Here is a 25,112-nt window from a genome sequence, read left to right as displayed (position 1 = left end):
TAGGGGGTTGGGGGTGCGGGGAGTAGGGAGTAGGGCCGGGACGATACCAGTATTGCAATATTTTCTCCGTGGCAAAAATGAAAACACGAAGCAGACCAAACTCTTTGGTCCTTTACAAATCTGCTCTATGTAAAATATTGTGTCTGTTATAGCTTGGAAAATTAATAAATGTGACTCTGGATGACAACATAATGATGTTTGTTTCCAACATTAGGGCTGTTTTCCTAAAGAAGTTAAAAACTGCTTAGTGTTTCGTTACCACAATACTAACGAGTATCACGATACTGGTATCATCCCGGCCCTAGCGGGGAAGTCACCTGAACTATCTAGCTCAGAACTGTGAAGGACACAACTGGGTGATGCATGGTACCCATTTTGCACCAGAATGCTCTCCACACATTGGCAGATTTCCACAGTTGGTTGGGAACATAGGGCTCTTTTAGTAGCTCTGGGGGACTTTCTATTGCTCAGATATGCACTGATTTCAGGTCAGCTCTGTCCACGCCCATCACAACCTGAACAGTTCATTTAAACCCTTAACAACTCATTTATGATCAGTTCTCTCTACCCACAGCCTTAACCATCTCTATTACGAACATAACAACAAAACTGGCCCCATACCATTTCCTAACAACACAAAACCACACTCACCTCAACCGTCAAATAGAGGGGATGCTGGTGCCTGAACCAATCATGGCCTTTCACACCCAAACCACTGTAGGAATGATATCCAATCAGATGCCAGAATGACCACAAGCATAAACATACATTGAAAGCAAATATGTTGCTGGAATGAAGCAACCCATTGTAATGTGTCAAATGTTTTCAGATCTTCATAATGCATGTCAAATAAAGTTGGATTTGATTTGATTAAAAGCCATCAATTCCATTCCATGCTATCACCCCCATCTGCCTATACCAGAGAGGACAAAATATGGCACCTTTTGACCACCAACTCAATTATAACCACAAACCACTAACCTTAACAGAAACCATTTACCCTTACTTTTACATTTAAATAATGAAAAAAACAACAGATAAATAGTTCATGTACCAGGTCATCTTAGTTGACAATATTGCCACTTGTGTCGGATCCTTTCTAGCATGGTTTTCTACCAACAGTCTACCAACCGCCTCAAGTCAAGTCCTGAGAGGAATGTGTACAGAATATGGGTACTGTTATGTTACAGTTGGATTTGCTAGAATGTCTTTCAGTGTGACTGACTGTACTCCAACACCAACTCTCCATTCCTCTATCTCTCTCCTCTCAGGTTTGATTACCAGGAGCTGCTCCACAACTCCACCTTCTGCCTGGTTCCTCGGGGTCGTCGCCTGGGCTCCTTTCGCTTCCTAGAGTCTCTACAGGTAGGATGCCAAATACTGATCACAATAAACTAACATGGTCTTAGAAGAATGCCAAATACTGCTCCCAATACACTAGCATGGTCCTAGAAGAATGCCAAATACTGCTTCCAATACACTAGCCTGGTTCCAGATATGTGACCTGTTTGTGATGTCTTGCCAACTCCTATGACCAACTCCTGGGACCAGGCTACGAGTACGAATACAACTCTGAACTATCAAGATTATGGATTGACGTGGATTGTGTTATCAGTTACACTATTCGTATCATAGCCACACTCTGCCCAACTATCGTATACAATGGTGGTGTTGGCTGATTTGCTACAAGAAAAAAAGAAAGAAGGGGGTGGATCTTTGGTAAATATAACGTTGAAAGGGTTTACCTTTCATCAAATTTAGCTTCAATAAACCATGTAGTACATTAAATAATGATCTTAGATGGACTGTATGGATTTACCACCCATGTTGATGTTTTGGTGATGGAGCTGTGTTCATGGTTTTACCTACCAATGAACCTCCCAGACTCTTGTATTCCCTGGCTATCTCTCTCTCGGAGTCTCTCAATGGTCCGGAAGCTTCCATAGGGGTGCCAGCCTGCCACACTGCTGATCTGAGCTTAATGGGCAAATCCACTGAACGCAGGGCTTGGCAGGGAAGCTCACTCTCACACAGCTAACTCACTCCTCCGCACTCACTCCCCCACTCTCTCCCTCCTTCTCCCTCTGTTTCTCTTCCCTTTCTTCCTCTGTCTCCTTTGCTTTTCCATTCAGGCCAGTCTGAGATTTGTAAGATCTCCTTTTACTCTCCATGCCAGCCCAAGCCCACGAAAGAATGGGCAATTACCAGTGTGGTAGGAAACTTACTGCCAGCGTTCCAACTCTCGGTACATACACTCCTGCGGGGGCACACACACACACGGACAAATGGCTGAGTACACACACATACACACACACACACACACACACACACACACACTACCCCTGATGCTCCTCTCTTCATCTCCCAATGAAAACTACCAAAAAACAACAACACACATATCCCCACATGCTGAGCTGCACTGGGATCCAGTCAGGGTAAAACTTCTTAGTCAGTCCGCCTCAAAGCACCTCATCTCTGGGGAAATGGCTCAGGCGAGCCCCAGGCTTCACGTCAGCTCTGGAGGCCTCAACGTCTGGCTTGACCCTGTTACCTGGAGCGTAGCCTAGCATATCTTAGTGTTGTCTGCATGGCTGCCTGAGTGAGGGCCGGTCGCTGGTGAGGCAACTAGAGGAGCTTCAAACCGCCAGAGGGGGAATCTCAGTCGGAGTCATCTGATCTCAGTCTGAAGCTGGTTCTGGCTGCTCTCCTGTGATTTAATTAGATAAAGAAATAAAACCAACACCCAAGACCGCAGCTTAGAGAGAGAGGGAGAAAGAATGAAGGAGGGAGGGAGCTGAAAAAAGACAAGTAGAACAACATCAAAAACCTGGCTGTCAGTAAACAAGGGGATACAGCAACATCAAACACAACTTCAATAAACCATGATGTATTATCCCCCTCCTCTCCCCATTTCTCTCTTACTCACTCCCTCTCTCCATCCTCCCGGTGTAGTGTACTTAATTAGCAGACTAGGAGTTTGTTAAATCAGCGTGTGTGTGTGTGTGTGTGTGTGTAACGCAGCAGAAGTTTGGTCTCTTTCTCTCTAGGGCCCCAAGGGGCTCCTGGGACTGTTAAGATAGTAGCTGTGACTCATGCAACCTCCCCGAGAGAGTGTCACACACACACACACTGCATCATTAATTTAATGATCTGCTCAGACTGCCTTATTGAAGTACCAGCTGGTAATATATGGTGGTATGTGTCAGAGACGAAGACTGGAAATCTAGACAACGTATTTATATTGAATGTCTACCACAAGCAGAGCAGATGAACAATGGTAGCATTACCAATTACCCTTTCCATTTCCTGTCTTTGTCTCCTTGTCACACTGACTCAGTCTTTCTCCTTCTGTTTCCACTCGCTCTCTCTATATCTCTCTCTCCGTCTAGGCGGCGTGTATTCCAGTGTTGCTCAGTAATGGTTGGGAGCTGCCCTTCTCTGATGTCATCCAGTGGAACCAGGCTGTCTTAGAAGGAGATGAGAGATTGCTACTGCAGGTAACGCGCGCACACACACGTGCGCACACACGCACGTCCCGCACGTTTACAGCAGTTCTGGAATCAATACTGTTTGAACCCAGTTGATACAGGAAATAACCTGACGTCCAGCTAGATAATGAACAAAAAAAATATATATATTATATATATATGTTGGAAAGGACATCATAGGACATAGAATTGACAGATTCAAAATGGAATTGACCCAAAACAACATTATACCCACACACATACGCTCGCATGTACACACACACACACAAACACACACGCACACACACTCCTCCCCCTCACACACTCTGACCACCCACAAGCATATACACGCACACACAAACACACACACGTGCCCCGGGGTTAGGGATGTGGAAATTGAGTTTTGAGGGAATAAAGCTGGTGACGGGAGGTTGAACGGGGCCAAGCACATCAGAGAGACAGGAGATCATTGAGAGGTGAATCTCTCTTTCAGATCTAGAGATGAGAGGAGAGAGAGTGAGAGGGAGGAGATAGAGAGAGGGAAAGAGGAGTAGGATATAGGAAAGGAGGAGGGAGGCCCTTTGCTTCCTCAGGTCCCCATCATTAGAAAAGCTGTTATATGGTAAAGATTAGGTTCTAGGGGAGTCAACTGGCTACCTGACTGGCCTTTTAACATCACTGTAGAAGATGCAGACTTCCCTGCTAGGCTAACTTGATTTAATCATAATCAAATCACATGGCCATTTAGCAGATGTTTTTATCCAAAGTAATCGCCTGTTGTAGACTTACAGGGTAGGTGAGTCAACTGGATATATTTCCTCTTTCTCCAGCTAGCTGATGCATTCATGGTATTTCGTTTAGGAGAGTGAACGGGGTGAATATGGGCGCGACCCCCTTTATTTTCCTCTAGTACAGCGTAGTGTCATCGCTTAACTTACCTGAAATGTAATTCAGGTAAACCATGTGTGAAGTAAGAGTACTACCTCTGATGGAAGTAGTCTGCACTATAGACAGAGCTAGGTGAGCTAGGATAGCTGCTGGGCACCTGTCCTGAACCGTAGCTCTCCCTCTGGCAAAACAATACCATTTATAGTGGATTAGTGTCTGACCTGTCTTCCTCTATAGTACGGGTTATTGACTGTCAGAGCAGGTTGAGTCGAGTCGAGAATAAAATGCTAGGGGCTTTCTCTTTCTTCACACACACATACACACACACACACACACACACACACACACACTAATGGCTAGGTGTGTGTTTCATATCAAAGGGTTTACAGCCTTGCAGGTAAAAATTGAACATTATACTGTAAGAAAACGTAATTATTTTACAAGGCAGTTAAGAGAGCAGTGTCATTCTATGAAGTACATTTCATTCTGCAACATTCTGATTGTTTTATCCTGTTGAATACATGACCTTGCCTGCTGTGCTCTCCCTTTTCTATCTCTCTCAACCCTCCTATCCTCTCTCTCAACTTCCACCCTCCCTCTCTCCCTCGTTCTTCCTCCTCCTCTCTCTCCCAGGTCCCGTCTACAGTGCATGCGGTGGGAAATGAGCGAGTCCTAGCTCTGAGGCAGCAGACCCAGATGCTATGGGAGGCCTACTTCTCCTCCGTGGACAAGATAGTCCTCACAACACTGGAGGTAGTTGATAAGGAGTGTAGGGTCATTAGGCACCAAACGGGAGTAAGGGTACTGAAACAGGAAAGGACTATCTGGACCAATAAGAAATTATTGTTTTTGTTTTCTGTTGCAAAATGTTTTTCTGTAGTGTGCTCTAATGAACGACCCAGAAACTGTGAGAGAGAGATGGATTTTCCTCAGGTTCATTTGTATGGGATTGGATTGGATGTTTTGTTCTTATACTGACACCAGCTGGTCAAAGTGAGGAAGTGCAGATAGCTGCATTTGTATTCTTGAGGTGATTGCTTCAGTTTTACACACAAAGTTGGCCAGCCCATATGGGCATAGATAATGATGGTTTGAACATATGGGTACTTCAGGGCGTTCTAACAGATTAACATACGTAGCTCCCCTCAAACCTCACCGTGTCATCTCTCTCTTCCTCTCTCTTTCTCAGATAATTAAGGACCGGGTGTTCTCCCACGTCTCCAGAAATAAGTACATGTGGAACGCCCTGCCAGGGGGCCTGCTGGTCCTGCCAGAGTACTCCACTCACCTGGCCCACTTCCCCTTTTATTACCTGAGTCTAGGTAAGGAACCACACCAGACTGGACTGGACCGGTTCCGACTAGTTCAGACCAAGCTCATCCTTATAATTATTCATCCTCAATAGGGTCTCCTCTGATAAAACAAAAATAGACATTTCTTAAAGTTTATAATTATTTGGCTCCTACATTAATGTTACTACTTTCATATATGCAAAGCTGTAATGTACAAGGTAGATAGTAAAAGTGAATATGGTGTAATTGCAGACCGCAATTCGGGGCGTAGGTGTCAATTCTTGATGTGGGTGTTCCCTAATATCAGGAAGCGCTCATTGATACCTGCCATTAGTCAGTTCCGGTGTTATAAGACTGATGGTTTCTTGACACAGATGATTTGTTTACATAGCAGGTTAGGATAATTAACATGGCAGGTTAGGATAATTAACATGGCAGGTTAGGATAATTTCCGTGGCAGGTTAGGTGAATTACGTGGCAGGATAGGTGAATTAGTGTGGCAGGTTAAGAGACTGAGGTTAAGGTTAGGTTTAGGGTTAGGCTTAGCTACAATGTTACAGTTGTCAACAACTGTTGTCCCCGACACAAAAGATACAGCAACGGATCAATGGAAAGCATCAACGGGTGTAATTTGACATCAAGAAACGCTGATATAAGAAAACGCCCCTAATTGCAGTCTGCAATTACAACCCTTCTTGTAAAAGTAGAAACTCTTCTCCCTTACCTTCTCCTCCCTCCTCATTCCTTCCTGCAGGGGTCAGTCCTGGTCAAGAGTTCACAGCCATCATCCATGCCGTTTCCCCATTGGTCTCCCAGTCTCAGCCAATCATGAAGCTGCTTCAAGTGGTCTCCAAGTCCAAATACTGTTCACAGGTGAGTGTGTTTTAGCGTGTCGGTGAGTAAGAGTTCATAGGTAGCAAATAGACAGCTCTACATTGCTTCATTAAGCCTAATAACCCTTATGCTTATTGTGTCACACACTATTCCTTCCCCCTCTAGATCATCATCCTGTGGAACAGTGAGAAGCCACCACCCCACAGGAGTAAATGGCCCCCCATGCCTGTCCCCCTCACTGTGACAGACGGTAGGAGGAAGGTTAGTGACAATGACGAGTCGCCAAACTCCCCAGTCAGGCCACGAGTGACAGAATGACACACTGTCATTCCTGTCTGCCTCTCTCTGCCCCCCCCCCCCCCCCCCCCCCCCGCCCCCCCTCTCTCACAGTGAATCTATGGGAGTAACCTCCTTCCTTTGTCACTGCTTGTCATTCACTCATCCTCTCTCCCCCCCATACCACAGAGGAGCGGACAGTGTCCATGTCATTCCTTCATTCTCCAAAACACAAACCAACCACATTGAAACCTAGCAAGGAACGGAAATGACTGTCTCTCTCTCTCAATGCCCCTCTCTCCAGACGAGCAGTCGTTTCCTGCCCAACGTGGCCATAGAGACAGAGGCAGTGCTGAGTCTGGATGAAGATACAGTCCTGCTGACCAGTGAGGTATGACCTTCCTATATAACAACACACTGTGGTAGAAAACACACATCCACACGCTTTAGCCATCTAACTGTACTCATTCTTACCGCAGGTGAACTTTGCTTTCTTGGTGTGGATGAGTTTTCCTGAGCGCATCGTGGGCTACCCCCCCAGGAGTCACTTCTGGGACCCAGTGAAGAATGCGTGGGGGTACACCTCCAAGTGGACTAACGAGTACTCCATCGTTCTGACAGGAGCAGCCTTCTACCACAGGTACTGTAACCAAAGAATCGGCCTCCCCATTCAAGTCAACCACTCAAATTGCCAGGGTTAGAGGTTCCAAGCCCTTTCTATGGATTCTATTTCTATGACTAACATTATAATCTACTGACACACAATAGAACAACATAGTATTCAAACTAAAAACATTAAACAGATGGTCTATGAGCTGTGGCTACTACATGAGGTATCTTAATACCCTTGCATTTTGCCCTTAGAAGAAAGTATTACCAGGTTTAATGTATAGTTCAATATCAATACCCCAACCAACAAGATCTGACAAGTAGATACATACATTGGCTACATCACCTATTTCTTTGCTATCTCTCAACCTTCCATTTCCTCTCCATCAGGTACTATCACTACTTGTTCTCCCACTACCTGCCCCCCTCCCTGCGGGCGCTGGTGGACCGCACCTCCAACTGTGAGGACATCCTCATGAACTTCCTGGTTTCCGCCGTCACCCACCTGCCGCCAATCAAAGTGGCCCAGAGGAAACAGTACAAGGATCTTCCCAGCCCACAGGTGAGGCCACACCCATCGATGGTGAATCTGACCAATGAGCTGCCCAGCCCACAGGTGAGGCCACACCCATAGATGGTGAATCTGACCAATGAGTGCTCATTATTAGTTCTTTGTTACTGTAGTCATGACTGATATGATATCAAAGAATGACAGCAGTATTGGTGTCCAAAACAAAGACAATTAAATAACTTTTAACAAGGGTTAGACAGAGTTACATCAGTAATAGATATTGTATAAAATAATAATTGAATCCTTTTCTGCGCCCTCAGGCACAGAATAAAGTTTTATGTTATTGCGGTGAGAACACACAATAATAATCAAGAGCAAACCTTTCTGTTCAAATGACCTCGGCTGAAAGTCAGCCCGTTGCACAACCTCAACAAAACCATTTCCTGTAAATGTCTGCTGCCTATAATTGACAATTGCTGATAAGAATGACAACAATTTTTTTTTTATGTGACAGTACCTTACTCAAGTCTATTTTAGTGAAGATGAGATTGTCCCAGAAAGACAAACAGACAGTGTATGTCAGCCAGTATGTCACAGACTGAAGGTTATGTCTTCCTACTCTATCAGACTGGAGATAAGAAAAAGTTCTGTGCAACCCTATGTGTCCGACGTGAGATCAACTAGCCATCATAATTGTAACAGTTCCCTAGTTTTCTGACAAGCAATATACATATCAGTCATATATCTTTATCAGCCTATAGATAAGATTGAGGCATGAAGTCACCAGTAATTATCTACAGTATACATTCCCACAGTATACAGAACCATAACTATATTTCTTCATCCCGTCTGTACATTGATGTGATGTGCAACTTTGCGGACGACCACCTTGGTTTCAAACTCACCCTCTTTTTCTCTCTCCTCCATATCCTCTTTTTCTCTCTCCTCCTAGGGTACGAAGATGAGTGCTCCATGGGCCAACCCAGAGCACTTTACCCAGAGACAGGAGTGTGTGAACAGTTTCGCCAGCTGGTTCGGCTACATGCCCCTGGTCCACTCCCAGTTCCGCCTGGACCCCCTGCTCTTCAAGGACCAGGTGTCTGTCCTGCGCAAGAAGTACAAGGACCTGGAACGTGCCTGACGGACCAACAGATGGATAGGGGAATACAGTGTGGAGGCCTGGTCTGGTGATTAAATGTAGACAGACAGACAGACCCTGGTGGACTGATCTGATGATAAAGAGGAAGAAAGGGGACCTAAAGCTAAGAGATAGGCTATTGGAGGAGGAAACATATGGAGAAGGCCTTATGTCCCCTGTGATTGGTGCTCTATTGGTAATGGATGGGTGAATGAACACTTGTTGAAGATGTCAACCACTCCCATTGCAGTCTGAATGGAGGGGAACAGTATTTAATGTCAAAGGAAGGCGCCAAGCGGACAGTTGCTGGTGCAGTGCACTCCAGCTGGCGTATTTCTACAGTACATCTGGGAGTTGGGACGGTCGCAAAGCAATTGGTTCATTTCACATCACGTAACTGTAAGACCAATAAAAACATTTCCCAAGTGCAAATGGTGGTATTCAACTCACATGTAGACTTTTGACAAAGCATTACTTCAAATGCATTCACCAGACCCTTCGAAGTATCAAAGGCAAAGCAAACATTTCTCATAAAATCAGTGTTTTTACAATGTATTTATTTTGTAGAAAAAGACTATAACCTATTGCTTGTGATTTCTTTGAGATCCTGCATAGTGTGCAAAAATAGATTCACACGCTTGATACTTCCGATTCCTCAGCAGTCGGCATGCAAGATTCTCAACCCTTAAGGTAAACAGGTGTGTTGCCCAGCACTCAGGAAGCTAATCGCATTAATGATGCTAAGACACACACACGCACACCTGAGATAAATAGCTGCCATGGGCTAATTTGCGATGAGATCCCATTGTCTTCAACTCAGTTCACAGGTGACACTCACTAGTGTTGGTACACAAAGAATAAGGGCAGACATTAAGCACTGACACTAGATCAGCCTCTTGTGCACGGTGGAATTCATAACCATGAATTCAAGTTTATTTAGCTGGTCCTGAGTCAGTGATTATCACCCCAAAAAAGGCTGGAAAACATATGTAGTAAAAAATATATAAGTAAACTCAATTAATTAAATGTCTCTAAAAGCACCATACTTTAAAGGTAGATCACCCAAAGCATCCAGCGGTCTATCTCACACCAGAACAACAATGGTTGGAGGTACTAGGGAGTTTTCTGGGTCAGGAAAAACTCATGGCCCCTAGTGGGAGGGCATTGTGAAGTGCAGTGAGAGAAGGTTGGAGGGAGGGGGTGAGGTCATCTGTGATGTCATTTCCTGAGTGTCAGCATGGCGATGACGTCCCATAGCAAGTTCCTCATCTGGTCCATCAGAATCTTCATCTCCTGGTTCTTCTGCCTCACCTTCTGTGGATGGGACCATAACACACAGAACCCAATTAGAATCAAGGAAATGTACTGTCTCTGTACTAACTATTGGTTGTCATCCAACAAACAATATTGAATCAGTGACATACAGAGGAAGCGGACACGTCACAAACCTCCAGCACTTCTTGTCTCTCCTGGTTTACAGCTGGACTGCAGGGCTCCACTCTCACAGGGGCTATCTCTTCTCCTACATATGGCACCAGCTGCAAAGAAGACGTGTTATACACCAAGTTCCTCACATCATTGACACGCATCAAAACAAATGCACGACAAGTAATATTGTCAAAGGTGACAAGGTACAGATAGACAGAAAAACAGGTAGAGCTTGTGTATAGACAGAAAGCCAAACGTGCCTGATTCACACTAGAGGGCTGACCCGAACCGTACTGTGCTGGCTAGGATATTTTATTTTTTACATGATCCATTCCAGCATGGTTCCAGCAACTATGGTGAATGCATAACCAAGCCAGCCCAGTACAGCTTGGATGGGGTTAATAGAGTGAAAGGGGAATGGAGGGATTTTGTACATAGAAATTGAATTGAACCCTACCTCTGAGGGTTCTTCCTGCAGGTCAGAGGTCATCTCCACACAGAGGAGGCGGAGCTTGCGGAAGAGCAGGGCCAGCTTACTGAGATGCTCCTGAAGTTTCCCGAAGCGGTCCTGATACACAGGCTGGCTCTGGGTCACCCGGATAGGCATCTGACAGACAGGAGTAAAGAGGGAGGACAACCACAGAATGAGGCTAAATAGTATTACATTTACATTTTAGTCATTTAGCAGACACTCTTATCCAGAGCGACTTACAGTTAGTGAATACATATTTTTTTTATACTGGCCCCCCGTGGGAATCGAACCCACAACCCTGGCGTTGCAAACACCATGCTCTATCAACTGAGCTACATCCCTGCCGGCCATTCCCTCCCCTACCCTGGACAACGCTGGGCCAATTGTGCGCCGCCCATGAGTCTCCCGGTCACGGCCGGCTGCGACAGAGCCTGGATTCAAACCAGGATCTAGTGGCACAGTTAGCACTGCGATGCAGTGCCTTAGACCACTGCGCCACTCAGGAGTAGTATGTTGTAAATATACTATAAACAGTATTACTTTATATTGAATCTCTATGCGGAAACGCTTGATGAGACCGACAGACAGCTCAGCTCAGTACATCATTCTTTAATTAACCTTAATTCCATCAGGGCAGGTGGTACTGCTGCTGCTGGGGGAGAATCCCAGCCAGACCAGGCCCCTTTTGAAGTAAGGGTGTAGCCATATGGGACCTATGGAGGGAAAAGGGGAGGGAGGTCAAAGGGCAAGAGGGGGTGTGACACAATGGAGTTCACAGGCAAGCAAGCACTCATAGGCAATTTTGCACAAGACGCTTTTATCAAATATGAAAATCGAAGTAATACTGCTTTACTTAACTAACAAAAGATTTGTTAAACCAAGCTAAAGATATTTGGGGGAGGCATTAACCCGTGTGGCTCAGTTGGTAGAGAATGGTGCCTGCAACGCCAGGGTTGTGGGTTCGATTCCCACGGGGGACCAGTACAAAATGTATAAATCTTTATGCACTCACTACTGTATAATAAGAGCGTCTGCTAAATTACTCAAATGTAAATAAAAACAGCACCCTTGTTATACTAGCTAGCCCAATAATGGACTAAAGGAGCCTAACGTTACTCCTTATAGTCCAAGGACCTTACATGTTCTGTTTAAAGGCGAATTAGCTCTGGAAGCCAAAACAGCCAAATACTCCATCTAAATGTGAATCGATTCTGAATTGCGGCAAGTGAGCAGACACTCGCAAAACGCTGTCAAGCCATCCGCGCTTCAGTTTCCACCTGAATTTGCATGCGCGAATACACACCACTTTAAAGGTATCTCGTGTTTTCTGGTAGGTAATTTCATTGGTTATTCTATATTACAAACTGGGTGGTTAGAGCCCTGAATGCTGATTGGCTGACAGTCGTGGTATATCAGACAGTATACCACGGGTATGACAAAACATGTATTTTTATTGCTCTAATTACATTGGTAACCAGTTTTAATAGCAATAAGGCACCTTGGGGGTTTGTGATACACTGCTCAAAAAAATTAAGGGAACACTAAAATAACACATCCTAGATCTGAATGAATGAAATAATCTTATTAAATACTTTTTTCTTTACATAGTTGAATGTGCTGACAACAAAATCACACAAAAATTATCAATGGAAATCAAATGTATCAACCCATGGAGGTCTGGATTTGGAGTCACCCTCAAAATTAAAGTGGAAGACCACACTACAGGCTGATCCAACTTTGATGTAATGTCCTTAAAACAAGTCAAAATGAGGCTCAGTAGTGTGTGTGGCCTCCACGTGCCTGTATGACCTCCCTACAACGCCTGGGCATGCTCCTGATGAGGTGGCGGATGGTCTCCTGAGGGATCTCCTCCCAGACCTGGACTAAAGCATCCGCCAACTCCTGGACAGTCTGTTGTGCAACGTGGCGTTGGTGGATGGAGCGAGACTTGATGTCCCAGATGTGCTCAATTGGATTCAGGTCTGGGGAACGGGCGGTCCATAGCATCAATCCTCTTGCAGGAACTGCTGACACACTCCAGCCACATGAGGTCTAGCATTGTCTTGCATTAGGAGGAACCCAGGGCCAACAGCACCAGCATATGGTCTCACAAGGGGTCTGAGGATCTCATCTCGGTACCTAATGGCAGTCAGGCTACCTCTGTGCGGCCCCCCAAAGAAATGCCACCCCACACCATGACTGACCCACCGCCAAACCGGTCATGCTGGAGGATGTTGCAGGCAGCAGAACGTCCTCCACGGTGTCTCCAGACTCTGTCACGTCTGTCACATGTGCTCAGTGTGAACCTGCTTTCATCTGTGAAGAGCACAGGGCGCCAGTGGCGAATTTGCCAATCTTGGTGTTCGTCCTGCACGGTGTTGGGCTGTAAGCACAACCCCCACCTGTGGATGTCGGGCCCTCATACCACCCTCATGGAGTCTGTTTCTGACCCTTTGAGCAGACACATGCACATTTGTGGCCTGCTGGAGGTCATTTTGCAGGGCTCTGGCAGTGCTCCTCCTGCTCCTCCTTGCACAAAGGCGGAGGTAGCAGTCCTGCTGCTGGGTTGTTGCCCTCCTACGGCCTCCTCCACGTCTCCTGATGTACTGGCCTGTCTCCTGGTAGCGCCTCCATGCTCTGGACACTACGCTGACAGACACAGCAAACCTTCTTGCCACAGCTCGCATTGATGTGCCATCCTGGATGAGCTGCACTACCTGAGCCACTTGTGTGGGTTGTAGACTCCGTCTCATGCTACCACTAGAGTGAAAGCACCGCCAGCATTCAAAAGTGACCAAAACATCAGCCAGGAAGCATAGGAACTGAGAAGTGGTCTGTGGTCACCACCTGCAAAACCAGTCCTTTATTGGGGGTGTCTTGCTAATTGCCTATAATTTCCACCTGTTGTCTATTCCATTTGCACAACAGCATGTGACATTTATTGTCAATCAGTGTTGCTTCCTAAGTGGACAGTTTGATTTCACAGAAGTTTGATTGACTTGGAGTTACATTGTGTTGTTTAAGTGTTCCCTTTATTTTTTTGAGCAGTGTATATGGCCAATATACCACGGCTAAGGGCTGTGTTCTGGCACTCCACGTTGAGTCGTATACCACACCTCCTTGGGCCTTAATGCTTAATTATAGCATGGAATTGTTGAATAATCCTTTCTGATTGGCTTGAAGGGCATTCTAGAGCCTGCATTATTTCACTATAACGCACAGTATATTTGCACAGTAGAATTCATTTTTACATGTATTGTTTGAGCTGCTTTTGAAAGCAAAAGTCGATTTTCGAAACAGAATTGGTATTGTTGAATTCGATTTTCATAATATCAAGCTAGAACTGATGGTTTGGTTAGCTAAACTAGCAAGTCTATTAGTTTGGTTACCACAGCAACTACTGTAGCTATCTAGTAAACTTGCTATCTACAGTGGATGTTGAACACAAATAAACATATTTCTAGTGCCAAATGTGTTAAATTATAGCCATGGTATGAAAGGGATAATCAACTCTGGGCTCTATGTGTTCTCTGGAAAATAATGCAACTCCGTGGAAGGTCAGTTGCACTCCGCTAGCACGTCATGAAACACACCTTCCACGACGTTCATTATTTTCCATAGAACGCATAGCCCCTCGTTGATTATCTCTTACATGATGAGTAAGAAAATCTTTTTTTTTTAAATATAGCACAATAATTAACAACCTCATGCAGAACTTTACAAGAGGCAACAGGACCCAAGGAGTGACCTTCACGGAGTTGCTAGTGGGACCTAAAGCACATCTGTTATCCAAGGCGTTTTACTGGATGACTGTAATGACATACCAGGAAACACGCACAGCTCTTCTGAGAGAATACAAGGACTCAACAAGAAAGACACCTAGAGTATGTATTGTATATAGAGTACCTGATTCATAGATGAAACTACACTTTGTAACGTATTTGTAAAATAAGTAATTTATCTTGTCAATTTTAAGATTTGTTTTGATTCTTTCACAACAATAACAAACCTATTTTTAGTAGACTTAACTGTGTTACAAGTTTTATATTATTATTTAGAAAAAACACGTTTTTGAAATGTGTTTTTATGGCACACATAGGGACCAACGATACTATACTGAACAAATATATAAAAGAGCAACATGTAAAGTGTTGGTCCCGTGTTTCATGAGATGAAATAAAAGATCCCAGAAATCTTCCATATGCACAAAAATATTATTTCTCTCAAATTTTGTGCACAAATGTGTTTACTTCCCTGTTAGTGAGCATTTCTCCTTTGCCAAGATAATCCATCCACCTGAATGGTGTGGCATATCAAGAAGCTGATTAAACAGCATGCTCATTACACAGGTGCACCTTGTGCTGGGGACAATAAAAGGCCATGTGCAGTTTTGTCACACAACACAATTCTACACGTCTCAAGTTGAGGGAGCGTGCAATTGGCATGTGACTGTAGGAATGTCCACCAGAGCTGTTGCCAGAGAACTGAATGTTCATTTTTCTACCATAAGCCGCATCCAACGTCATTTTAGAGAATTTGGCAGTACGTCCAACCGGCCTCACAACCGCAGACCACGTGTAACAACGCCAGCCCAGGACCTCCACTTCCAGCTTCTTCACCTGCGGGATCGTCTGAGACCAGCCACCCAGACAGCTGATGAAACAGTGGAGTATTTCTATCTGTAATAAAGCCCTTTTGTCAGGAAAAAATCATTCTGATTGGCTGGGCCTGGCTTCCAAGTGGGTGGGTCTATGCCTTCCCAGGCCCACCCATGGCTGTGCCCCTGCCCAGTCATGTAAAATCCATAGATTAGGGCCGAATGAATTTATTTCAGTTGACTGATTTCCTTATATGAACTGTATGAAATTGTTGCATGTTGTGTTTATATTTTTGTTCAGTATAGTAAAACAACATTTAAAGGCAACAGGATATCTGACCTTCATTGTCCATCAAGTGCATCCCTATATGTATGTAGTATATCCTTCCTGGAACCATTCATGATGAATCCTAGTCTTGTGCCATGGAGCAATATCCAGCGGAACAAACCCATCAGTAGATGGATACACTGCTGCCATAAAGGGATGCACCTGATTGGCAACCACGTTCAGATATTCTGTGGCATTCAAACGTTTATCTACCAGTATCAATGGGCCCCATGTCTGCAACTAAAACACACCCTACAATCAAAATGCCACATCAGTAATTACATTAGGTTTCACCAGGTCACTCTATTTCATGGAATTGGAGGTCTACCACATAAAGTGGCCACTCATTTATTTAAATGTTTTTACTCCAAACACACAGGGATCCCAGTGGAGAAATGGAAACAGTGCCAACAAAATAGGAGAGGTGTTTATGTTACCTTGATTAAGCAACCCGTTGTGTTTAAACACAAAAGGAGACTGAAGGTGACAACTATATTGACATGTACTTTAGTGGGAACATTGTTATAAAAAAAACATTCTGACTGAAGTAGTTATCTTGTAACAAGCAGCCATCTTATAGCTGGCATAATATGGACATGTTATGCTTTACAATGTTAATGATAATGGATTAGTGATGTACTAGTGGCAGACGTGAGAAAATGTTTACCATCCAATTTTACTGTGTTCAAATTGAATTATAATCCATCAAAGTTCACTGTAATATAAAGTAAACTAGTGTTTCTCCTATCATGTACAGTGAGGGAAAAAAGTATTTGAACCCCTGCTGATTTTGTACATTTGCCCACTGACAAAGAAATGATCAGTCAATAATTTTAATGGTAGGTTTTATTTGAACAGTGAGAGACAGAATAACAACAAAAAAATCCAGAAAAACGCATGTCAAAAATGTTATAAATTGATTTGCATTTTAATGAGGGAAATAAGTATTTGACACCCTCTCAATCAGAAAGATTTCTGGCTCCCAGGTGTCTTTTATACAGGTAACGAGCTGAGATTAGGAGCACACTCTTAAAGGGAGTGCTCCTAATCTCAGTTTGTTACCTGTATAAAAGACACCTGTCCACAGAAGCAATCAATCAATCAGATTCCAAACTCTCCACCATGGCCAAGACCAAAGAGCTCTCCAAGGATGTCAGGAACAAGAGTGTAGACCTACACAAGGCTGGAATGGGCTACAAGACCATCGCCAAGCAGCTTGGTGAGAAGGTGACAACAGTTGGTGCGATTATTCGCAAATGGAAGAAACACAAAATAACTGTCAATCTCCCTCGGCCTGGGGCTCCATGCAAGATCTCACCTTGTGGAGTTGCAATGATCATGAGAATGGTGAGGAATCAGCCCAGAACTACACGGGAGGATCTTGTCAATGATCTCAAGGCAGCTGGGACCATAGTCACCAAGAAAACAATTGGTAACACTCTACACCGTGAAGGACTGAAATCCTGCAGCGCCCGCAAGGTCCCCCTGCTCAAGAAAGCACATATACAGAGCCGTCTGAAGTTTGCCATTGAACATCTGAATGATTCAGAGGAGAACTGGATGAAAGTGTTGTGGTCAGATGAGACCAAAATCAAGCTCTTTGGCATCAACTCAACTCGCCGTGTCTGGAGGAGGAATGCTGCCTATGACCCCAAGAACACCATCCCCACCGTCAAACATGGAAGTGGAAACATTATGCTTTCGGGGTGTTTTTCTGCTAAGGGGACAGGACCATTTCACCGCATCAAAGGTACGATGGACGGGGCCATGTACCGTCAAATCTTGGGTGAGAACCTCCTTCCCTCAGCCAGGGCATTGAAAATGGGTCGTAGATGGGTATTCCAGCATGACAATGACCCAAAACACACGGCGAAGGCAACAAAGGAGTGGCTCAAGAATAAGCACATTAAGGTCCTGGAGTGTCCTAGCCAGTCTCCAGACCTTAATCCCATAGAAAATCTGTGGAGGGAGCTGAAGGTTCGAGTTGCCAAACGTCAGCCTCGAAACCTTAATGACTTGGAGAAGATCTGCAAAGAGGAGTGGGACAAAATCCCTCCTGAGATGTGTGCAAACCTGGTGGCCAACTACAAGAAACGTCTGACCTCTGTGATTGCCAACAAGGGTTTTGCCACCAGGTACTAAGTCATGTTTTGCAGAGGGGTCAAATACTTATTTCCCTCATTAAAATGCAAATCAATTTAGAACATTTTTGACAAGCGTTTTTCTGGATTTTTTTGTTGTTATTCTGTCTCTCACTGTTCAAATAAACCTACCATTAAAATTATAGACTGATCTTGTCTTTGTCAGTGGGCAAACGTACAAAATCAGCAGGGGATCAAATACTTTTTTCCCTCACTGTAGCTGGCATAATATGGACACAATGGATTAGTGATGTATCAGTGGCAGACGTGACAAAATGTTTACCATCCATTTTTACTGTGTTAAAATTTAATTATGTTAACCCATATTTTCAGATGGTATAATATGGTCATCATATGGTAAGCAATGGTCATCACACTGGATTAATGATCTACTAAAAAACACATCAAGCTCACATAGAACTTGCTGTGAAGCTGTGTGTGTGTGTGTGTGTGTGTGTGTGTGTATGTCATGACTGTAAACGCATCTTGCTTTAACAATTTTTAATTTCCTAAACAGCACCACCATTAGGCTGCTGCAGCCTCACTCTAGCCGTCATATCAAAGTCAAAGTTTTTAATAAGGCACGAAAATTCAATAAACGATTTGGTATAATTTTTATTATGGAAGATTGAAAAAGTGTGCTTCAAACTGTTTGCTTGGAATTATTTGTAGCTATCGTCTCTATCTGTGCATGAGAGTGCATCCAACCAACTCCGTTTCCCCAGAGTAAGAAAAAGGCCCAACTCGGCAGAAAATATGTCCCCCTCCAGCAGGTGGCGTTTTTTAGTTGTTTCGCCCACCAAGCGACGAGTTTGTGTATGGAGGTCAATGAGAGTGTCGAATTTGGTCAACTAAAAAAATGAATGCTTATTTGCTACGTGAGGTTTATTTGATCTAATTGAAGTTTCGTAATGCTTAAGTTGTTACGAGTATACTGATATAAATAGGACACGTGACATCCCGGCAACTTTGAGAAAAAACACTTTATATCGGAGTTGTCGAGATGGCTATGCATATTCATAACATGAGGCTAGTATCTGTGCATCTCTCTCCATTGAAAACAGGTAGTTGACGTCGTCCCTCATCGAATATTCAAAAAAAGGATTACAATAATGAGATGTATCCACCAATCCAAAGAAAGGATAGGGGGCTCCCATTGGACAACGACTCCCATTCTTAGGGCGGAGACATGTATCTTGTCAGTATATCCATAATCGTTGGTTTCCTTACCAGAAAACACGCAATACCATTAAGTGTTGTGTATTCGCGCACGCAAATTCAGGCGGAAACTGAAGAGCGGATGACTGGACCGTGTTTTTTGGAAGTGTCGGCTCACTTGACCGCAGTTGTCCGGAGCGGCAGATAGCTAATTAGCACAGGCAGTCCACTGTCTTCCGTAAACAAGCGCTGTAATATGACCATGTGGGAGCACTAACCTTATTATTTTTTAAATTCTGAACTTGTGTAAAGCCTGTCTAGACTTGGATAGCGTTGAGTTAGCAAAATAAACCAAGCTGAGGGATGTTATTGTTTGTTAGCCATACTGTTACATAGCTAGCTAAGTTAGTTAACGTTGGCTTGCTAAAGAATGAATGAAATACTATGAAGCAAGTTAGTGAAATAAAATATTATCAGCTGTGATTTATAATAGCTACGTGTCTGGTTTATTTGTAACTGTGTTTCGAGTCAACACACTTGCCGCGTTCAAAACAACTGGGAACTCGTACATTTCCGACTTCAGTGCGTAAAAAATAACTGGGAACTCTGAAAATAAACGAACTCCAACTGGGAAAAAACGATTTGAACGGTGATCCAACACGGAATTCACACTCGGGCCTCTTTCTAGAGCTCCGACTTTCCGGAGGTATAAAGCAGTCCCGGTTCCAGGGACATCACTAGATAAAAAATCCAATATGGCTGCCAACGCAATGCCATATGCGGAAGTGTGTGTGACATCCGAACTCAGTAGCTCTACTCTCATTGGTCCAAAGTTTTGTTTACGTTTTTTGCATGTAGCTTGCGACACAGTCTTCAAGAGATATCGCTCGTTAGAAATGTGTATAGATAGATATCTACTTAGCTAGTTAGTTTGCAACAAAAAATACTTAATACAAAGTTTATCTGAATGCGATGCACACGAGTTCTATTCTCAAAACGATCTGCTGGCTAACGCTAGCTTTCTACAGATGGGTGAGGATGCATATTTAGGGTGTTGAACAGGGCAAAGAGTGTTAGAAGTGGTTTTATATTAAATGTGCCTGCACATGTACCGAGCTACCTGCCTGTAACTATATTGCAGAGATAAGCAGTGTCTTTCAGAGTCAAGATCAGAGCTACAGCAAGCTTGTTTTGAGACCTAAAAAACAGTGTGTGCTTAAACCAATTTAAAATACAAAAACAACAAACCGCAACAGGACATTTCCTTAATCCCACCTGGCCTATCAACAATTCAACCACAAAGGCCTGATTCACACAGTTCCCTCTGAACAGTTGATGTTGAGATGTGTCTGTGACATGAACTCTGTGAAGCATTTATTTGGGCTGCAATTTCTGAGGCTGGTAACTCTAATGAACTTATCCTCTGCAGCAGAGGTAACTCTGGGTCTTCCATTCCTGTGGCGGTCCTCATGAGAGCCAGTTTCATCATAGCGCTTGATGGTTTTTGCAACTGCACTTGAAGAAACGTTAAAAGTTCTTGAAATGTTCCGTATTGACTGACCTTCATGTCTTAAAGAAATTATGGACTGTCGTTTCTCTTTGCTTATTTGAGCTGTTTTTGCCATAATATGGACTTGGTATTTTACCAAATAGGGCTATCTTCTGTATACCCCCACTACCTTGTCACAACACAACTGATTGGCTGAAACGCATTAAGAAGGAAAGAAATTCCACAAATGAACTTTTAACAAGGCACACCTGTTAATTGAAATGCATTCCAGGTGACTACCTCATGAAGCTGGTTGAGAGAATGCCAAGAGTGTGCAAAGCTGTCATCAAGGCAAAGGGTGGCTACTTTGAAGAATCTCAAATATAAAATATATTTTGATTTGTTTAACACTTTTTTGGTTACCATATGATTCAATATGTGTTATTTCAAAGCTTTGATGTCTTCACTATTATTCTACAATGTAAAAAATAAAGAAAAACCCTTGAATGAGTAGGTGTGTCCAAACGTTTGATTGGTAGTGTATCTATTAGACATGACTAGTGCTTTGTCCTTATTTTTTATTAAATATTGCAAGTTCAAATTCATTAAATTCATTCACATGGCAGAATACAATTGAACTCTGAATTGCATTATGCATGTGTTATTACATGCAACATATGTTTATGGAACTATTGTTGTGGATGTTATGAGTTGCCATTTAATAATTGAGTCATGTAGGGGATGGATGATATTTTAGATCATTCAGGTCTTGTTCTGACAGGTCTGAGTTTGTGTAAGTGATGTACAGGTACAGCGGTTCCAAAGGGGGTGGGTTGTTTGTAAAGCAAACACTGCATGGAGTGCTCATCCACCTAGGAGCACATCTTTTCTACACCATGTTGAAGCTGGAGAGCTGCCCCACCCTAATGCACTCTGCAATGTTCATGCCATCAATGTATTTCCACCTGTGATCGAACTTCTGAAGTGCGCTGTCGATAAGGGCCAGGAAGTTAAGGGGTCCAGTAAGTGTACCTTGAGTCACTCCACAGGTCAGATGTTGCCATGGTGTAAGGGTGCCATAGTACTTCACCCTCTGCTTCCTTTTGGAGATGAATCGACAGACTCAGGGGATAAGGGACTCTCTGACTCCTAGCTGAATCAAGCACTTTGTTACCACTGTAAGGTCAACTTTGTTGAAGGCTTTGGCTAAATCTGCTGTTATTATAGTGTATATATAATGGTCTTACTTGCATCAGTGGATTTTTCATCATGTCAAGGAGGCTGACCAAGACATCTGTCGTCAACCTGCCATTGGGTCAAGCTTGTGGCCGATGTCTTCCAGCATCCAATCGGTGGACAAACTGTCAGCCACCTTAGCTCCAGTATTCCAGAATTGTTACAGTGTTCTACAGCTGTAATGCCTGCAGGACCATTCAGACTGTGTTCATGATGTTTCCTAATTAAGTTCCGGACGAGAAATGAGAGCCAGAAACAACGGAGGTTCAATTTCTCACGCTGGCGGTCTATTGATACAAAAAAAAAAAATGTCATTATGACCATTACAATTCCACAGTAGCCTGTCAAGTACAATATTATTTTGTTATTTGACAGATATAGTGACAATATCGGTCTGTAAAGACAAATAATAAATGAAGGCTAACATATAATGTTAATCTGGAGGCGAAAGAAAGGCACACCTGTTTAGGCGAGGTGCTGACTAGCGGAGTAGAACACTTGTCCTTTTATCGATGTGATCTAAATATCCTGTCCTTTTATTGATGTGATCTAAATATAGGCTATATTCTATTTGAACATATTCTTAGATAAGGTAACATTATCTGTTAAAGAAAAGGAGAGCCGCACACTCTAGGAGCTCAGATGCAATCATTTAATGACCTAATAACCAACGTTTCGTTCGTTTATTAGGTTATTAAATGATTGCATCTGAGCTCCTAGAGTGTGCGGCTCTCCTTTTCTTTAACAGATAATGTTACCTTATCTATCTAAGAATATGTTCAAATAGAGTATAGCCTATATTTAGATCACATTGATTAAAGGACAGGATATCATGTGGTAAACAGGGTCTTTGAAGTCTATGCAACCCTTTTTGGTAATGTATAAAGGAATAGCATTCACAAATTTCTACAAATTCTCAAAATTAAGGCATGATCATTGTTGGGGCAAGGGTGTAATAATGGAGAATATACTACATTTGCATTACATTTAGCCTTCATTTCAGCTACCTCTCTTTCTAGCCCCTGGGCTTGTTGCGTTGTTCTCCTTCCACAACCTCTTCTGCAAATTGTTATGATTTAGCTTTTTACCTGAAACCATCTCACCGCCTGCAATCTTTCTGGAATTGCAAGAGGAAGATTGACCTGATAATAGTGTTCCGGTTCCGCAACCAGAAAAGACTGTGTTTATCTGCTATGATTGCCTCATCCAAACTCAACAATCTCTATAAGGTTTATCAACACACCGGGCACAACAGAAATTTAACCCTACTGGATCTGGAGTTACAGTCAGGTCCAAAATTATTGGACTGAGATATATTGTATCCTCAAAAACGTGGGGAAATTATATTATTTTAGATTAATATTTTGTTTAAAAAGGCTCCCCTGTTTTCCGCACCTTTCAATAGCCCACCTTGCGAGGATAACGTCCTTTTCCTAAAATGTCTTATGGGATTGGAGAACACATTGGGAGGGATCTTAGACCATTCATCCATACAGAATTTTTCCAGATCTTTGATATTCTTCGTCTGTGCTTATGGACTGCCCTCTTCACTTCAAACCACAGGTTTTCAGTGGGGTTCAAGTCCGGAGACTGAGGTGGCCATTGCAAAATGCTTTTTTTTGTTGTGGTCAATTAACAATTTCTTTTTGGATTTTGATGTGTGCTTGGGGTTATTTTCTTGCTGGAAGATCTACTTGCGGAAAAGTGCCAGCCTCCTGGCAGAGGCAACCAGGTGTTTGGCTCAAATGTCCTGGTGCTGGGTAAAGTTCATGATGCCATTGAGCACATCTTGATCAAGGGTGTCAATAATGTTGGACCTGACTGTACGCTGTCATGGTGGGGCAGCATGCGATACATGTCTCCATGACCCTGTGGGCTGAACCCTCAATCCAGCTGAAGCCATATGCTCCACTAGGAGTTAAAATAAAAGTAAGTCATATGTCACCACCAGCCAATATATGACTTCACAAATCTCAAGCTTATTGACATTACAGCTTGAATACTCAATGTATTTCTTCTCTTAATGGCCCCCGTATGCAATCAGGTTGTTCCACTGATATACAAAGACTTGAGACAACGGTTTGGTAAATATTTTGTGCCAAACAACTGTTATGTTAAATGCGTTGTACAACCTGAGCATGTACCTGAGTATTCGATCCCCTGCTGATTTTGTACGTTTGCCCACTGACAAAGAAATGATCAGTCTATAATTTTAATGGTAGGTTTATTTGAACAGTGAGAGACAGAATAACAACAGAAAAATCCAGAAAAACGCATGTCAAAAATGTTTTAAAATGATTTGCATTTTAATGAGGGAAATAAGTATTTGACCCCTCTGCAAAACATGACTTAGTACTTGGTGGCAAAACCCTTGTTGGCAATCACGGAGGTCAGACGTTTCTTGTAGTTGGCCACCAGGTTTGCACACATCTCAGGAGGGATTTTGTCCCACTCCTTTTTGCAGATATTCTCCAAGTCATTAAGGTTTCGAGGCTGACATTTGGCAACTCGAACCTTCAGCTCCCTCTACAGATTTTCTATGGGATTAAGGTCTGGAGACTGGTTAGGCCACTCCAAGACCTTAATGTGCTTCTTCTTGAGCCACTCCTTTGTTGCCTTGGCCGTGTGTTTTGTGTCATTGTCATGCTGAAATACCCATCCACGACCCATTTTCAATGCCCTGGCTGAGGGAAGGAGGTTCTCACCCAAGATTTGACGGTACATGGCCCCGTCCATCGTCCCTTTGATGCAGTGAAGTTGTCCTGTCCCCTTAGCAGAAAAACACCCCCAAAGCATAATGTTTCCACCTCCATGTTTGACGGTGGGGATGGTGTTCTTGGGGTCATAGGCAGCATTCCTCCTCCTCCAAACACGGCGAGTTGAGTTGATGCCAAAGAGCACCATTTCGGTCTCATCTGACCACAACACTTTCACCCAGTTCTCCTCTGAATCATTCAGATGTTCATTGGCCAACTTCAGACGGCCATGTATATGTGCTTTCTTGAGCAGGGGGAACTTGCAGGCGCTGCAGGATTTCAGTCCTTCACGGCGTAGTGTGTTACCAATTGTTTTCAATTGTAACTATGGTCCCAGCTGCCTTGAGATCATTGACAAGATCCTCCTGTGTAGTTCTGGGCTGATTCCTCACCGTTCTCATGATCATTGCAACTCCACGAGGTGAGATTTTGCATGGAGCCCCAGGCCGAGGGAGATTGACAGTTATTTTGTGTTTCTTCCATTTGCGAATA

General features: G+C 43.5%; 2 protein-coding genes across 3 annotated transcripts in view; one reads left to right on the top strand and one right to left on the bottom strand.

The window, feature by feature from the left end:
• The window catches only part of LOC311132207 (exostosin-1c), a 112,002-nt gene extending 102,558 nt beyond the window's left edge, over positions 1 to 9,444 (top strand). Inside the window, exons 3-12 of one of the 2 annotated variants that reach the window (XM_084165434.1) lie at positions 1,272 to 1,365; positions 3,390 to 3,497; positions 4,989 to 5,108; positions 5,545 to 5,677; positions 6,402 to 6,520; positions 6,647 to 6,742; positions 7,062 to 7,148; positions 7,237 to 7,397; positions 7,757 to 7,928; positions 8,830 to 9,444. In XM_084165434.1, coding sequence (XP_084021560.1) covers positions 1,272 to 1,365; positions 3,390 to 3,497; positions 4,989 to 5,108; positions 5,545 to 5,677; positions 6,402 to 6,520; positions 6,647 to 6,742; positions 7,062 to 7,148; positions 7,237 to 7,397; positions 7,757 to 7,928; positions 8,830 to 9,018 — 1,279 coding nt within the window. In that variant the 3' untranslated portion in view covers positions 9,019 to 9,444. Of the gene's footprint in view, positions 1 to 1,271; positions 1,366 to 3,389; positions 3,498 to 4,988; positions 5,109 to 5,544; positions 5,678 to 6,401; positions 6,521 to 6,646; positions 6,743 to 7,061; positions 7,149 to 7,236; positions 7,398 to 7,756; positions 7,983 to 8,829 lie in introns of both variants that reach the window. The other variant, XM_084165433.1, reaches the window with a different exon arrangement.
• A 789-nt stretch (positions 9,445 to 10,233) lies between these two features.
• On the bottom strand, positions 10,234 to 15,858 carry LOC311131815 (mediator of RNA polymerase II transcription subunit 30-like; the record flags this gene model as incomplete). The annotated part of the gene is made up of 4 exons (XM_084164947.1): positions 10,234 to 10,329; positions 10,464 to 10,553; positions 10,901 to 11,050; positions 15,853 to 15,858. The coding sequence occupies 4 exons, from the start codon at positions 15,856 to 15,858 to the stop codon at positions 10,234 to 10,236; spliced, it is 342 nt and encodes a 113-aa protein (XP_084021073.1).
• Positions 15,859 to 25,112: the final 9,254 nt, after the last annotated feature.

Source organism: Coregonus lavaretus, assembly GCF_964263955.1.
Source record: "Coregonus lavaretus genome assembly, chromosome: 7".
Lineage (NCBI taxonomy): Eukaryota > Metazoa > Chordata > Actinopteri > Salmoniformes > Salmonidae > Coregonus > Coregonus lavaretus.
Note: the sequence above shows the minus strand (reverse complement) of the source record. Positions and strands in the feature narration are given on the sequence as shown.